This window comes from Argopecten irradians, chromosome 13 (genome assembly GCF_041381155.1).
Source record: "Argopecten irradians isolate NY chromosome 13, Ai_NY, whole genome shotgun sequence".
Lineage (NCBI taxonomy): Eukaryota > Metazoa > Mollusca > Bivalvia > Pectinida > Pectinidae > Argopecten > Argopecten irradians.
In genome coordinates, this window is record NC_091146.1 from 11444746 (window position 1) to 11463219 (window position 18474).

General features: G+C 37.8%; 1 protein-coding gene across 1 annotated transcript; it reads right to left on the reverse strand.

Moving 5' to 3' along the window:
* Window positions 1–3270: 3270 nt before the first annotated feature.
* On the reverse strand, window positions 3271–11758 carry LOC138305599 (uncharacterized). Its single transcript, XM_069245901.1, has 9 exons — window positions 11032–11758; window positions 9632–9729; window positions 9100–9281; window positions 5682–8680; window positions 5416–5625; window positions 4905–5053; window positions 4491–4551; window positions 3636–3777; window positions 3271–3278 (listed from the first exon to the last, which is right to left on the reverse strand). Exons 1-9 carry the CDS (start codon window positions 11035–11037, stop codon window positions 3271–3273), a joined length of 3855 nt encoding a protein of 1284 aa, XP_069102002.1. The 5' UTR covers window positions 11038–11758.
* Between the last annotated feature and the right edge of the window lie 6716 nt (window positions 11759–18474).

Below are 18474 nucleotides of genomic sequence, written 5' to 3' on the forward strand. Positions count from 1 at the left end.
GGAGAATCACATGCATGGCATGTGGGAGGATCCTCCCCTCTCAATAGATAGGAATGGGTAAAATATGTGTGTCCAGTTCGGAGCCGAGAGAGAACAACTTCCTCTCTGCGGTCTCTCCGACTGGACAGTTTAGGATTAAGTGTAGGTTGAATTTTAAACAGTTTGTTGTTTGTTTCGGTAGACCACCTTTGTTGCCAATTTGTGTTTGATGGCTGAGTGAATTGAAGGTGCTAGGCGAAGAGCAGTCTTAGCTGCTTTATCAGCCTGTTCATTCCCCTTTATACCCACATGGCTGGGAATCCAGAGATAAGTAATTTGTGTTTTAGAAGATAATTGAAATGTTCGGATTAAAAGATTTTGGATTAGAGTATTTCTAGGACATCTTGATTTCAAAGCCTGAAGAACCGAAAGAGAGTCTGAACAGATGATTGCCTTTTCGATGCGGTGTTTTTCGATGTGTTCAAGAGCCAGACCGATAGCACAAGATTCCGCAGAGAAAATGGAGGCAACATCTGGAAGTCGGAAAGAGGAACAGTGATTAGATGTACAGCATGCTGCCGCAACTTTATCACCATCTTTTGAGCCGTCAGTGTAGATCTTAACATGATCAGGGAAAGCCCTAATGCACTCCCGAAAGGAGGATTTGTGTTCTTCGGGTAATGCACTGGCTTTTGCCCTCTCATGTAGAGATAAATTGATATCAGGTGTTTGAATGAGCCATGGTGGTACATCCGATATGGTGTACTCGTCAATGGTGTCGAAATATATATTTAGTTCCTGCAAAAACTCTGAAATTCTGATGCCAAATGTTGGTATGAGCTTTTGATTTTGTCTGAATATGTCTTGGTGTTGTGGATTAAATACAAGATCGAATGCGGGGTTTTTGGGATTGGATTTCAGTTGAGCAGCATACTGTAAGGATAATTTCTTTCGTCGAACGTCTAGAGATGGCTCATTAGCTTCCAAATGGAGACTCTTCACAGGTGTTGTTCGAAAAGCTCCAAGTGCGATAGGAAGGCTGTGGGTTCTGTCCCCTAGCCGAGACACACCAAAGTCTTTAAAAAGTGGTAGTTTCTGCTCCTGCTTAGCGCTCAGCATACAGGGAGTGGGACGACTGGTTGGCCCGTTGCCAGTATAATGTGACCGGGTGGGGTGTGTTGCTTGGTGTCTTCGGCGGCATGCTTTAGTGATATAGCACTTTAAAAAGGGCAACAGTTCCACTATACAAGAAGACACAACATGAATATATCGCAGTCTCCCAAAACACGCACCTCGCACAACATACACGCATCACACCGCATACATGGGAGGTCGTCCTTACATGACCATAGCTGTTAATAGGACGTTAATTAATCAAACAAACAAACAAACAAACAGTAAATAAAAAAGGTCAAATAGATCATTGTGATGCATAATAATGCATTTTGAACCATTTATAATGCTTATTAGTAGCTAGAAATCGAATAAGTAATTAGGGAATCGAGTTAGTAATCAGAGAAACGAATAAGTAATGGGTCCTTAATGAGTAATTAAAAGATCAAATAAATCATTGTGATGCATAATAATGCATTTTGAACAATATATGATGTTAATTAGTAGCTAGAAATCGAATAAGTAATCAGGGAATCGAATGAGTAATGGGTCCTTAAAAAATTTGGCTCGACCCCACGGGGGCAGGAGGGTCGGGGCCCAATAGGGGAAATAGAGGTAAATCCTATAAATCGCTACTTGTACTAGAGTTCTGCATGGATTTGAAAACAAACATCCTTGGGGGAAGGGGAACAGAACTGGTTTAAATATTGGCTCTGATCCCACGGGGGCAAGAGGGTCGGGGCCCAATAGGGGAAATAGAGGTAAATCCTATAAATCGCTACTTGTCCTGGAGTTCTGCATGGATTGTAACCACATTTGGCAAGAAACATCCATGGGGGAAGGGGAACAGAACTTGTAAAAATTTTGGCTCTGACCCTCCGGTGGCAGGAGGGGAGGGGCCCAATAAGGGAAATAAAGGTAAATCCTATAAATCGCTACTTGTCCTAGGGTTCTGCATGGATTGTAACCAAATTTGGTCACAAACATCCTTGGTGGAAGGGGAACAGAACTCGTAAAAATTTTGGCTCTGACCCTCCGGTGGCAGGAGGGGAGGGGCCCAATAGGGGAAATAAAGGTAAATCCTATAAATCGCTACTTGTCCTAGGGTTCTGCATGGATTGTAACCAAATTTGGTCACAAACATCCTTGGTGGAAGGGGAACAGAACTTGTATAAATTTTGGCTCTGACCCCCCGGGGGCAGGAGGGGCGGGGTCCAATAGGTTAAAGATGCTCCACCGCTGACAAATGGTATTTTTTCACTATCAAAAACAGGAACAGACGATTTAGTATTTTTCTTCAGTTACAAAAGTTACTTACTTTACACCATTACCACCATTGAAAAGTTTGAGCTTCTTATTTTACTTCAAGTTAAAAATATGAAAAATAATTAATTGCATCCCGAAAAAATTCCGTGGCACTATATCCTATATGGAATGAAGTAGGGTAGTTCTCAGTTCATCAGCAAATTTTCAAAGTAGGTGAATGATTTATTACATGTTGGTTCCTAGCATAATTATTAGTCTTAAAATGTATTTTCAACATTCCTCTTAGCGATTTTGGTAATAAAAAGATAGTATATCTTACGAACAGCATACAAATCGGATTTTCATAACAGTAACCCCATTGTTTTGGATGTTACACCTTCTTCTTTGACATAGGTTTAAATGCATAAATGAACGATTTCAGTGTAATACTGTACAATTACTTGATACACTAATGAATACTTAATTAACTATCATAACAAAGAAAGTAAACTAAAACTTGAATAAAACTAGTCATGCATAGTTTTATGTCGTGGATGTTACTCAAAATTAAACGATTAAAGTTTTAATTTTACAGTTTATGAACAAAAGTATTAAAATACCAGATAATTAATTCAACATGTCAACATTTCTTTGTATTTTCTTTAATTTAAATTAATAATACCAGTATAAAAAGGAATATTATGATTGCAGATTATATGGACGTTACTTTTTGACATTTGACAAATATGCAATATGTAACATCCACAACATAAAAGATGACGGTTGTAGTGTCTTATTGCTGTTGTTTTATTGGTGTAAGTGTTGTTTTTTTGTTTGCAAAAATGATACAAGTCACTCTGACAAATTGGAAAATTTATTCATTTGATATTTCTTGCATGGCTGGAATCCAATGTCTTTAATAGGGCCAATGTCTCATAGGTCTGGAAAAAAAAAAAAAATTTAAATCAAGCAAATAGGTGAATCATAATGCAACAACCCAAGTAGGTGATTTGTACATATTTTCGTTTCAATAAAATAACATAGAAATAACTAGAATACCACAGCAGCAACCTAAGGACAGAATATAACTACATGTATACCAATAAATTTGGCAAATGGGACTCGAACTAAGAACAAAAGAGATGCTGATCAAAACCTAAAAGAATGGACCTTTACAAAATCTGAAGGTAAGATAATTGCAAGTTACCTCCTGTTCAATTTGTCATGATGACACATTTATCAGTGGTTATAAAGTGTATTTTGACAATTCTTACCTTTAAATACATAAAAGAACCTACGGCCACACATTGCCAGGTCTGGAGGAGTAAGAGTTGCAACGGCGTCCTCAAAGAGGATGGTGTGTCTGGTCTCCTGCAGCTGCCAGTGACCCTTATGTCCATGCACTGGGTGAAAATAATGGATCCATGGCCACCGATCAACCTGGACATACAAATTACATCAATTTCTTAACTTGTATAATAAGATCTTTTGGAAAAAAAGATAATTGAGTTATGACATTTTATAAAAGTAATAAAGGAATATATAAATACTACCTGGTATTTGTAGTTTTTATTTTCAAAATACCTTTATTTAGGGAATAATATGCATGCTTCTCTTTACCATAAAAGATTATGATTATATAAATATGAAATAAATCATATTATGTCGCATGGTAAACAAATGACATGTAGCTATATAATTGGCATATTTAAGGATTGTCTCCAGGACGATTTGAAGCCATCATCATGGTTCATAATTGTTATTTGTGAGAGTAATATTAGTTTTCCGTTCCATCATGAAATGGTGCAGCCCATTGATGAAATTATGGCCTATGCTAGTTCTAGAACTGTAGAATCAACTTAAAAGGCGCTTCAATCTTTGCAGCAATCTGTAATTTCCTTCCGTCTGCTTAGATTTGGTCATCTCTATTTAATATTGGAACACGTCAACCATTAAAAGTTAGTATGATTGATTGTGTTGTATTACATAAGGAACCAGGTCAAGAGTTTTTTTTTAACAAGCAAAGCAGAAGGATACAGATTGCTTTTAACATTTGTGGAGATCATGAATTCTGAATCAAAACTGATTAACAGTAATAACGCTTGTAACATGGAAGGAACAAACTGTAATAATGAACAATGTTAGCAACTTACTACTGCAGGGAACATTACGGTACCATGCTGCACCTTAATGTATGCGCCATCCTGATAAGTTCTACATTTATCGAGAAGCAAAATTAAGTGATTGTTGGGTCTTTCAAATACAAATTAACAAATAAGAAATAACCGTACACAGCAGAATGCATGTACTTCAATCACAATTAAATATACATGGTTCTGTGCAAGGTATCGAGATATTTTGCAAAGGAAGAGATTATAAGATAAGAATAAATCAAGAGTACAGTTTTAATCAATCCTTTATCTACATCTATAACAGTATGTTGAAAAATGTTAATTTGATTTTAATTATGTTTCCTGTATTGTTTGGTCTTTTCACTTTTGAATTAATACATATGACATTTTGTTTTGTTTTCATTGTTAAGTATACATAATTTGTTATACTCTCACCTGTCTTTGGCTAAAGTCTCATATTTCTCCATTGCCTCAAGGTCAGGTTCCTCCATTAGTGTTAATTTCGGGTCATGGTTATATAGCATCGCTTGGTCCCATCCTGTCAGGTGGTAAACTGGAGAAGATAGCAGAGCTTGATCCTGAGGCTGAAATAAGTTTAAAATAAAGTAAATTCAGCAAAGGAGATAAGATTAAGAATTGTAAACATACACCTGAATTATTACACAAAGTTTGAAAATGGAATTTATCCAATGCACAGATCAAATGTATGTAATTTGCAGCTATGGTTGTGACTGTTACTGATCAATTTAATTATTTTAATATTTAAGACAAAACACAGATCCTCCAAGTCATGGGCCAGTCATGGGCCATTTTAAAATAAGTCCAAGTATACCTTATATAAGACCAACTCAAAATAGTTAATTATCAATTTGAAGAAAGACTCACTGTCAGATAAAAAGGGACTTATATTAATGTCCATCTTTTTTATGAAAGAATTAACACCAACCTCAAGACTTTCAAATATTCCGTTGAATCCAGATATGTCCATCAAATCCTCATCAGAGTGGCTATTGTTGACAATGCTGTCATCATTAGAATTGCTTTTGTTCAGGGTGGTGCCCTCCTCAATATGGTTACTGATCCCAGTACTGTCCTTCAACTCCTCCTCAGATATACTGTTGTTCTCAAGATCACCTTCCTCCAAGTCGTTGGTGCCCTCCTCAATATGGTTACTGATCCCAGTACTGTCCTTCAACTCCTCCTCAGATATACTGTTGTTCTCAAGTCGTTGGTACCCTCCTCAAAATGGTTACTGATCCCAGTACTGTCCTTCAACTCCTCAGATATACTTTTGTTCTCAAGATCACCTTCCTCCAAGTCGTTGGTGCCCTCCTCAATATGGTTACTGATCCCAGTACTGTCCTTCAACTCCTTCTCCGATATACTGTTGTTCTCAAGATCACCTTCCTCCAAGTCGTTGGTGCCCTCCTCAAAATGGTTACTGATCCAAGTACTGTCTTTAAACTCCTCCTCAGATATACTGTTGTTCTCAAGATCACCTTCCTCCAAGTCGTTGGTGCCCTCCTCAAAATGATTACTGATCCCAGCACTGTCCTTCAACTCCTCCTCAAATATACTGTTGTTCTCAAGATCACCTTCCTCCAAGTCGTTGGTGCCCTCCTCAAAATGGTTGCTGATCACAGTACTGTCCTTCAACTCCTCCTCAGATATACTGTTGTTCTCAAGATCACCTTCCTCCAAGTCAGTGAGACTGAGAGACTGTTCCTCACTTGAACTTTCCATTCCATCAGAAATTTCATACTGTTCTTCAGAAGAATCTGATTCACTCAAAATGTCTCTTCCACTGTCCCTGGATCCTCTTTCACCACCTCTGGTCCTCACACCACCTGCTCTATTGTTCCTCCTGGCTCCATTTTCACCACCTCTTGTCCTCGCACCACCTTGTGTCCTTGCACCACCTCTTGTCCTCGCACCACCTCGTGTCCTTGCAGCACCTCTTGTCCTCGCACCACCTCGTGTCCTTGCAGCACCTCTTGTCCTTGCACCACCTGCTGTAATGTTCCTCCTGGCTCCATTTCCACCACCTCTGGTCCTCGCACCACCTCTTGTCCTTGCACCACCTGCCCTATTGGTCCTCCTGGCTCCATTTTCACCACCTCTTGTCCTCGAAGCATCTCTGTTTCGGAACTGTCTACCTCCTCTCACTTCATCTGCTCTTTGTATTTCTGTTACCTGAAAATGGTCAATAAAATCAGCATTTTCACATTCACCAGGTTCAGAGGAATCTTTGCAGTGCGAACAAAAACAACTAAGGTGTCTTGCCATGACTTTACGTGGCTGCTCCCCTGATCTGATAGAGTGAAGTGCTCTGGTTCCAGGTACTGTTTTTGAGTTTCTATTCTGACGATTTCGATCAATCTCTGATGAGGCTACATAAAAGATTGTTCTTTTCCTATGTGTATGTGTATTTGGTTCATCATCTTTTGTCAGTGCTCGTTCTGCAAACTCTGCAAGGTCTTTTGCAGAATTGATGACCTCTTTCTGTGAGTTAACGGCTCTTCTAGCAGCACTTTTTATCACTGCCCCCGCTCCATCGCTTGGCCCCTTACCATGTCGAGAACCATAAAAAATTCTCTCTGTAACAAATCCAAAGTCCTCCATAGAATATGAAATGTCACAGAATGGGATGCATGACTTGTATTGTTCTGCACAGCCATCACAAAACTGCACCACTTTGGCTATATTCAGGGATCGAGTTGTTTTCAAATATTCATTTGCTTTTTGGATGAAGCAGTTGACAGCATGACTGTCATGCTTCAGATCATTTGATATGAACAGAAGTGTCTCTTGGACGTGGTTTGTCAACTCACATTGATCTTTGTTACAGTTGTAATAACTGACTATTGGGTGTATGGTTACTTGATTATGGCCCCAGTGTGCTGTTTGAATTTCCATTTGGGAGATACATGAGTAATTTTCAGCAAAATCGAGGTTCAACACCACCCAGTCTGGAGGTATGTTGTTAACCAGCTGTGTGAATTGCTTCTGTTGCCATCTTGCAACAAACAAGTGGTTTGCCAGCCTGTCGACATGATCAGCTAACTTGATGACCATTGCGTTTAAGGATTCCTTTTTCTTCACCATCATAACACGCACAGTTTTTTTCCCCTTTTTGTTCAATTCACCGTCTTTCTTTTCCCAAATTGTGTAATCAACCATTTCGTGACCATGTCTTGTCAGAATTTCAGTAAAGTGAGAAACGAGGAGATCTTTATTGCAATCCTCACAATTTCTTTCTACACATTTTCTCTGGTGAAAGGAACTCCCGTCTGCTCTGTCACAGAGTGTTAAATTTACAGCGTGGTATCTGTCTAACAGTTTACATTCAACCATCTTGACCTTGTTTGCAAAGTCATTCAGTGCTTTGATTTTTATATCAACATTTGTACAGTATTCACAAAGACAGCTGTACCATGGCTGCTTGCTGCATGTTTGAATGTTGCTTGGGACTTTCTTGGCAAAAGTTGAGAATCCCAGATTACCACCTGATTCCTTGTAGTCCATGTAGACAGATTTAAGTGGACGATCCAAGACTTTTCTGCCTTCAGAGTCATTTCTTTTCACTGATTTCCTGTCTGGGAGTGGGATACTGTTACTATTTAGGAAGTCATGTACTTCTTTCTCTGCCTTGTGGTCAATTCTGGACTTGCGTGGTTCATCCGTCATTCGACTCAAAGTGGATGTATGCACTCCAAGATTCATTGCAGTTTTCTTCAGCATTCTGTATTTTTTCATTATTTTCAGTGAAGGAAGTATACATTTTTTCATATTTTTTTGTGTCATATTGTTCTTGAGAACTTCAACAATTTTACGATCACATTTGTCATTCTTCGTGGCAATGACTCCTTTTTTCTCCAGCGCTTCCCTCTTATGTGGAGATCTTTTTATGATGTATTCAACAGCCTCAGCAAAGTTATTTGGTTTCTTTGGCAGTTTCGCCCTTTGAACAGCTTTTCTCAAGGCATGATCTGACATTCTACATTCTTCTGGTTTTTTTTCTTGATGTTCTTTATCACTTCCATTTCTTTTCTTTTGTACATAAGCTCTATCTTTTTCTCTCTTTCTTCTGACTTTCTGTGCTGTTCTTCTTTCTCTGCTTTCCTGTTGTTTCACTTTCCAATAATCCCTCTGTTTCTCTCTCTCTTTTCTAGTCAATACTTGTCTTTGTTTCTGTTTTGTATATTCTTGACCTGTAATCAAATAGATTTAAAGTAGCTATAGAAGTGTGTACATATATATGTGTGTGTGAGCAATACATTATATGCATTATAAATATTTTATACTGTGAGCAGAATCTATCAATTACATGCCAGCATATGCACTTGGATTCATATGTAGGAGTAGAGAGTAGAGAAGAATATCTTTAAGATGGCTCCAGTTTTTAATTAGATTTGACCAAGCTACTCAGGCCCTTGAGGTCATACCCATATATTGCGTAAATTCCGATCCTCAAGTGCTGGTGATGTTTCCTGTCAAGTTTGGTCTTAATTGGCCACATACTTTTGAAAATTAGAATGTTAAAAATTCAAACAACAAACGACAGACTTAGTGGTATGCCATGAGCTCACAGCCAGGTGAGCTAATAAATCCTATTACAATAAAGAATTACCAAGACTTTTTCTTCTCTGGCGAAACCGTTTTTGTCTCTCCCTGTTTGCTGCTCTAATCCTTTCTCTCTCTTCTTCATTTAGGTTCTTTTTCTTTTGTATACGTGAAAGTTTGTTGCGTGTCGCATCGAGCCTTTTCCATTCCTTGTAGGACTCAGGATTTTTCTTCAGGTTATCCCTCCATCTTTAAAAGTTAAAAAAAAATTGAAATTCAAATTTATAAAGAAACAGATGGATGTCATGATTATTATAGGACATTTCAGCAAAGCCATACTAAAGACTTTTACCAACCTACACTAGACATTAAACATAATAGAAAGGTTTAGAAACTTTATATGTATATGTAGGTGTATAGAAGGGAAATTCCCTCATTTCATGTGTACCAGTTTCTAAACCTTCCTAATGTTAAGGCAAAAACATTATATAACTAAACCTTTAAATTTGATATGACTGACTCAAGACATTCTGATTTTATATTTAAACCAACACCAATTTTCTGCACTACACACATTTGTAAACAATCTGTATGCATACCTTTGTGATCGTTCAGCCCCGGTTAATGTAGTTTTCTCAGGTGGTGGTTTTTCTTTCCTTTCGGGTCTTAACCAGTACAACATATTAAATGAAGCGGCCTGAAATAAGAAGAATACATACATGCACACTATATTTCAGTTTTGAATATAAGACCCATGCCCCCTCTCCCTCCTTCAAATTGGATTCAACTACTTTTAATTTTATAAAGGTAATATTGTTAAGAGTTAAGGAAAAAATAAGGATTTGCGGTATTCAGATTACTTTTTTCAAACTTTTCTTTTGGATGTTACCACTAAATTTCTTGTTGTAAACATAATGTGTCAAATGTAACAACCAGAATATTGATTTAGTAATTTTTGATATATATCAGAAAATAAGCAAAGTCACACTTTGGTTTTAAATTTTAACTCAATATCTTTCAAACAGATGGAATTCAATACTGATTAAATTTCTTTTTCAAACATTTCATCATCAAATATATTGCAATCTGTTTTGGATGTTACCTACTCGAATGAATGATCCGTCAAACCTAACATCCAACACACGAAGAAAGATTTTTTAAGATATTTAGGAGTGTAATCATAATCACATATTGGTCAATTCTATTTTTTCCAAATAATGAGATCTATGGTTTATCAACCTGTCTATTGATTATATTTCAAGTTAAGATGTTTAACAATTTGTTTTGGATGTTATATATTTTAGAATAAAATGTGTCACAGTCACATCCGTAACACAGTCTTGTGTGTCAAACCCAACATCCAACACATGAAGAAGGATTTTAATGTTTTTATGAGTGTCACCACGATCACCTATTTGTCAAACTTTATTTCTTTCAAAATTTCGTAAACTATGGTTAATCAAATTGTGCACCGATTAGTTTTCAATTCAAGTTATTCTACAATCTGTTCTGGATGTTACACATTCCAACAGAAAAGCATGTCACAGTCACATCCACACCATTTCCCGATATGTCAAAACCTAACATCCAACACACGAGGAAGGAATCGGCCTTAGGTTAGGTGATAATATATAGACTATGGTCGATTTTTTAGTTATTTAAGATGTAATGTTTATGATATAAACCATTGAAAATGTATCAGGATTTGTAATATATGTATTTAGCATTGACTATTATGGATGTTACGTGATGACACAATGACCAAAATATCCAAAACACGATACGCTGTCAAAGTGTAACATCCATATACAGGATTCATATACCAGGCTGCTAGCTGCGTGAATATGGTCATTTAAGAGTCTTTTTAAGAAATAACATACATCGAAAACAGATTGCAGTTGACAGAATATTACAAGGTTTGACTATTTATCTTATGTCAACAAAATTATGAAACGTTCTGGACGTTATTCTGGAAATTTGATGGACCGACAACACTTACCGCCATCTTCTCTGCCGCTAGTTCATTTGTGTACACAGAAACTGATGACGCGACCGCGGGCGAGTTCAATAACACTCATTTAGGGATGTTTGCTACGGAAAGCTCGTAAAAAGAAAATTACACAAGGATAGTTTTGGACGTTATGAATGGACCGACTTTTCTTTGTGGAAAAAATGGTAGTATTTATTGATGAATATAACACTTCATAAAAGTTCGATTTACAAGGAATACTAAAAAAAGAAAAACTGCACCCCTTGACATGTAAATAATGTTGCCTATTCCGGTCTAAATGTTTGTAAACAGACGGTAGGACTAAAACGAATTTGACCGACGGTGTAACGTCCATATGCAAAATTTGATTTCTAACAAAAACAACTTTTCGTTGATATTTTTTTCTCTTCCAGATGTCAGCATAAATCTGTATATAAATGTTGTTTTTTCAAGCACCGTCAATTTTGTTGTCATTATGCAGCGGGGGAAAAATACTTGATTGAATATGCTACTGGTAAAATGTCTCAAAATGGCCGCCAAAAAGAACGATGTTTTATATTTTATTTTTGTTATAATTATTTTACTTTAAAACATATTACTCTATATTTATCAGTACTATTTCTCAAAATGACATGTAAAACAATGAAGACAATATGTATGTACAGTACGCTTTATTTTCATTACAAATTACGATCAAACATCCATGGTTGTGATTTGCTGATTAACTGAGAACTACCCAGTAATGATTGCGCATGCACCAAAGGCGAACTAAATTATTTTGTTATTTTTTGTGCTAATTAGGCATATATATACACGATTAAATGCCAATTATTGTTCAAATGATGAATATCATTTATGCTCTGTCGGCGGTGGAGCATCTTTAAATAGAGGTAAATCCTATAAATCGCTACTTGTCCTAGAGTTCTGCATGGATTGTAACCAATCTGATTAAAATACAAATCCTTATTATCACTACGTTTGATACGAGGATCTGAGAAAGTCCCACAAGGGGTCATGTCCAGGTGACCTTTGGAAATGGCCAATCAAATTGCTACTTGCAAAATTTTGACAGTGAATTTCAGGGACGAAATAGTTTGAAAAACTGTCAGAATTATTTTCGTTTTCGTAGTCATCTCGCCCAAAGAGCACAATAAAGCTAATTGTATATGTTTACGGGGACGAAATATCGTTTTCAATGGATGTGACAAGGTGTAGAAAATCTATCTGTTATGACGACCACGTGGTATAAAGGTTATCTGGACGTGACCCCCTATGGGATATTATCAGATCCTTTATATAACGGAGTGGTTTCAAGGATCTGTATTTTAATCAGATTGGGATTGTAACCAAATTTGGCCACAAACATCCATTGGGAAAGGGGAACAGAACTTATATAAAGTTTGGCTATGGGCTCCTGGAGGAGTAGTGGGGCCAAATAGGGGAAATAAAGGTAAATCCATTTAATTGCTACATTTCCTAGAGTTCTGCATGGATTGTGACCAAATTTGGCCACAAACATCCATGGGGGAAGGGGATCAACAGAACTTGTATAAATTTTGGCTCTGACCCCCCGGGGGCAGGAGGGGTTGGGCCCAATAGAGGAATTAGAGGTAAATATTCGAATTCCTTCAGAAAAGAAACAATGAACCTGTATTTAGAACAATACTTGCATTACAAACCTGGTGAGCGATACCGGGCCTCTTGTTTGGGGTTTGTTTTAAGAATATCACAGGACCGGTACCATATCATAATAACCATATATATACTTTATTTGCTTCCATTCGGTCAATAATGTCCTTGCTGACATCCCTTTGTGTCAAGAATGCCTCGATGATTGCATAGGATTTGGAAACTACTGCAGCAATCAGTCTGAAATTAAGACCCAATTTCTTCAAAATCAATGCATATCTTTACACACAGGTACCTGGTTCGTTTGTAGATCTAATACATAATAGGCATATAGACTATGAGATAATCTCATATAGGCAGGTTAATCTCATGAATCTAGACTATTATAAGTTAAGTTAGTTAAGTTGATTTTGTCATATTGTTTTAATGAGCCAGATCAATCTCTCCCAGGGTGCATTGCAGTCCCCACAATTTGAAATTGTGGGGACCCGGAATGCACCCTGGGAGAGATTGGAGCCAGATACTTATTCTTAACAATACCAAGGGTGTGTCTACATGTAACAGTTAGCTTTACTGAAGTCTGAAGCCAATTAATATTGCAAATAGATTATCTACCAGAAATATCAATGTCAAGCTTTCTCCGTGTTTGTGTGGATTTCTATTATTCTTCCTTTTCCACTTTTAAAACAAAAGAGTTAGGGAGTGGGACGACTGGTTCGCCCGTTGTCAGTATAATGTGACCGGGTGGAGTGTGTTGCTTGGTGTCTTCGGCGGCATGCTTCAGTGATATAGCACTATGAAAAGGGCAACAGTTCCACTATACAAGAAGACACAACATAAATATACCGCAGTCTCCCAAAACACGCACCTCGCACAACATACACTCAACACACCGCATGCATGGGAGGCCGTCCTTACATGACCATAGCTGTTAATAGGACGTTAATTAATCAACAAACAGAAGTTCCAAATATAGCAATTCTAAATGCAACTCGGGACAAATATAGTAAGCCAAGCAGTGACAAGAACCAAACAATCGCTATAAATAGGCCTACAGTTTATATCACCACTATATTGTCTTATGATATTTAATTTGATTACCACTATATTGTCTTATGATATTTAATTTGATTAAATTAAACATTGTTGACATTAACACATTTTGCTTGCAATCGCCAAGAGCTGTGTCGAATTCATTCCGTGTGGCCCTCATTGATGTTCCTGAAGCATTATACAACTATAGGAATAGAATCCATGTCAAGTACATTTTGTATAAATTCACAGGAGCCAATGATAAGTTACTTAAAACCAAGAGAGAATTTATTATTGACATACCTTTAAATTTATCCCCTTTTATCCCAAGAAACACAATTTAAGGACCCCGAGGGGAACCTACATGTGAGATTTTTTAGGCCACAATCATCAGATGGTGGGCTATTCAAATCGCTTTTCCGTCCGTAGTCTGCCGTCCGATAACAATTCTTGTTACCGCTATTTCACAGAAAGTACAGCGGGGATCTCGCTCAAATCTCACATGTAGGTTCCCCTCGGGGTCTAGTTGTGCATATTGGATTTTGCGACCAATCGGTCAACAAAATGGTTGACAGGACGCCATCCTAGATTTTGACAATTGAATTGTTAGCTCACCTGGCCCGAAGGGCCGGTGAGCTTGTCATGGCACGGCGTCCGTCCGTCAACATTTAATTTAAATCGCTACTAGTCATAGAGTTCCACATGGATTGTGACCAAATTTGGCCACAAACATCCTTGGGGGAAGGGGAACAGAACTTGTATAAATTTTGGCTCTGACCCCCCAGGGGCAGGAGGGGCAGGGCCCAATAGGGGTAATAGAGGTAAATCCTATAAATCGCTACTTGTCCTAGAGTTCTACATGGATTGTAACCAAATTTGGCCACAAACATCCTTAGGGGAAGAGGAACAGAACTTGTATAGATTTCGACTCTGACCCCACGGAGGCAGGAGGGGCGTGGCCCAATAGGGGAAATAGAGGTAAATCCTATGAATTGCTACTTGTCCTAGAGTTCTGCATGGATTGTAACCAAATTTGGCCACAAACATCCTTGGGGGAATGGGAACAGAACTTGTATAAATTTTGGCTCTGACCCCCGGGAGCAGGAGGGGAGGGGCCCAATAGGGGTAATAGAGGTAAATCCTATAAATCGCTACTAGTCATAGAGTTCCACATGGATTGTGACCAAATTTGGCACCAAAACATCCTTGGGTGAAGGGGAACAGAACTTGTATAAATTTTGGCTCTGACCCCCCAGGGGCAGGGCCCAATAGGGGTAATAGAGGTAAATCCTATAAATCGCTACTTGTCCTAGAGTTCTACATGGATTGTAACCAAATTTGGCCACAAACATCCTTAGGGGAAGAGGAACAGAACTTGTATAGATTTCGGCTCTGACCCCACGGAGGCAGGAGGGGAGGGGCCCAATAGGGGTAATAGAGGTAAATCCTATAAATCGCTACTTGTCCTAGAGTTCTACATGGATTGTAACCAAATTTGGCCAAAAACATCCTTGGGAGAAGGGGAACAGAACTTGTATAAATTTTGGCTCTGACCCCCCAGGAGGGGCGGGGCCCAATAGGGAAAATAAGAGGTAAATATTAAAATTCCATCAGAAAAGAAACAGTGAACCTTGATTCAGAACATGACTTGACATTACAAACCAGGTGAGCGATACAGGCCCTCTGGGCCTCTTGTGTTACCGCTATTGCTCAGAAAGTACGGAAGGGATCTGTCTCAATTTGCACGTGCAGGTTTTCCTAGGGGTCTAGTTGTGCATGTTGCATTTTGGGACCGATCAATGAACAAGGTGGCCGACAGGCCGCCATCTTTGATTTTGATATTTGAAGCTTGTTACCACTTTTTCTCAGAAAATACTGGAATGATCTGTCTCAAATTTAATATGAAAGTTCCCCTAGGACCTTAGTTGTGCATATTGCATTTTTGGACTGATCGGTCAAAATTATGGCCGACAGGTAGGCACCTTGTTTTTTGATAATTGAAGTTTGTTACTGTAATGTATCTCAGAAAGTACTCAAAGGTTCTTTCACAAACTTTATATGTAGTATTGAAATATGAAGTAAAAGTTTATAAAGCAGAGAAAAGATCCGTCTTTCCTTTGCCAGACATAGATCATTCTCTGGTGGGCACCAAGATCCCTCTTGTTAAGAATACCATTGTATTCCATTTCTTCCCCGACACTTCCACCTGTCTGGTTCCTCCACCATTTACAATACCTGAGTGTATATACATTCTTTTTACCGTGATGTAACCAGCCCAAATTCAATATGACACAGCTTATTATCTTGGTCCTCTTTGGTTCCTTACCCTGGGAAAAAAATGAAATGTCTACAAACAACTTGCACTTGCTACACCAAAATAAATTGTTAAGCAATGGCATTTTTATTGGTGTCTTTAACTGATTTATCCCATAACTATGCATGTTTCAAAATGGCAAAATAATGTGATAAATTCCATAATAGTTGGTTATCGTCTTTGTTTACAGTATCCCAATCGCAGCGCTTCTCGTATCATTGGGCAACTCCTAGATCATTGTGATTGGCTTTCAACTTCGAAGTACTTTTCATAGAGCATTTTCTTTTAAATAACATTGCATTTACTGTAAAGCAGGTAGCTTCTTAATTTAAAGCATTAAACAATAGATATTGGCTCTCTATTTAGGCATTATACATTATGACAGAAACCTGAATGAAAATACGAAATAAAGTTAAAGTTACGGGATAAACAAGTTCTCCAAATGCGTGAGTGCAATCTGATTAAAATACAGATCCTTATTATCACTACGTTTGATAAGAGGATCTGAGAAAATCCCATAAGGGGTCATGTCCAGGTGAACTTTGGAAATAGCCAATCAAATTGCTACTTGCAAAATTTTGACAGTGAATTTCGGGGACGAAATAGTTTGAAAAACTGTCAGAATTATTTTCCTTTTCGTAGTCATCTCGCCCAAAGAGCACAATAAAGCTAATTGTATATGTTTACGGGGACGTAATATCGTTTTCAATGGATGTGACAAGGTGTAGAAAATGTATCTGTTATGAAGACCACTGGTATTAAGGTAGCTGCGATGACGTAGCTCTGAATGACGGACGGAAGATTTCTGACAGATGGTCGTCGTCAGAGCTACGATTCCGTCCCATTGACCGTAGTGTTGCAAAACAGCCTGCGCTGAAAATGTTGCATTTCACCAATCTGATTAAAATACAGATCCTTATTATCACTACGTTAGATAAGAGGATCTGAGAAAATCCCATTAGGGGTCATGTCCAGGTGAACTTTGTAAATGGCCAATCAAATTGCTGCTGGCAAAATTTTGATAGTGTGTTTCAGGGGACGAAATAGTTTGAAAATCTGTCAGAATTATTTCCGTGTACGTAGTCATCTCGCCCAAAGAGCACAATAAAGCTTATCGTACTTGTATGTTGGGGCGAAATGGCGTTGTCAATTGACAGATCAACGTGAAGAAAGTGCATTTTATTTGAATTACACGTGGTAGAAAGGTCATCCGAACATGACCCTTAATCGGATTTTCTCAGATCCTCTATTGAACGGAGTGGTTATAAGGATCTGTATTTCAATCAGATTGGCATTTCACGTGTGTCATGTAATTTTGTAATTAAATTCAACAATATCAAACATTTTAAAGATAAACTGATTATTTATTTACCCACCTCCATGTCTAAATTATGTTTTAAAGCACTTTTGAGTGGCTCACATCTCCGACACGGTTCAAATGGCCGCCATGATGCTTCTCGTTAGAAAGTCTCGCGCTTCAAATATGGCAACTAGTACCATATATGGAATGACCTACAAATTTTCACTACGAAAGAAATATAATGTCATAAAGTTTTAAACATGAACTTTAAAAATTCTTTTCCAGTTCCACCGTGTTTATTCTTAGTTTGTTGGCTTTTAAAAACGTTTAAACATATTTTACATGTTGAGTGTTTCATTTCGTCACGGTTTCCGGTAAATCAAACATGGCGGCGTATTTGAACAGAATTATACACGTGTTGTGTTTGCCTTGGATTTTACCACTGATAGTTGATGAAACATTATAATCGAAAGGTTTGTGAATTGAATATAGATCATAGGTGTCATAACAATACAGTTACATAAGGATATTATCCGAAAAATATATTTTTATCAGTCTCAAAGTTGAGCATGTGAATCCACAGCGGGGCTTGCAAACACTAGCGGCAAGGCAACGGGGTGAGAATTCATACCCTGCCGGGAACCGGAGTGGAGGCAGGGTATGATTATTCGTTCTAGTATAAAGGTTATCTGGACGTGACCCCCTATGGGATATTATCAGATCCTTTATATAACGGAGTGGTTTCAAGGATCTGTATTTTAATCAGATTGGCGTGACTGTTATTTATCTTGTTTGATTCCGCAGTAAAGAAATTGTTCTCAAAGAATTTATGACTACTGTTTTAAGACCCTGGTGACCTTTATGGATGGTCAATGTCATTTAGTTGACAAAATTATCGTACGACCTTCTTTCTAGCATTCTAATGACATAATTTGACGGTTTAATGCACTTCACACTGGCTCGGGAGCCTATACACTTTACATAGTCTTAAGGCTATAGTGTTATATTTAGGATACTTTTAAAGTAACATGAATTGCACATAAATTATTTGCCTCAATCCCCTTTACTGGAATTGCAAATGTAAATGTAAAAAAGTCCCATTTTGACAACTGAATTACAATGGCTCAAAATATTACTTTCTTTCAGAATATATCACCTGTGTATTGGTAATGAATTA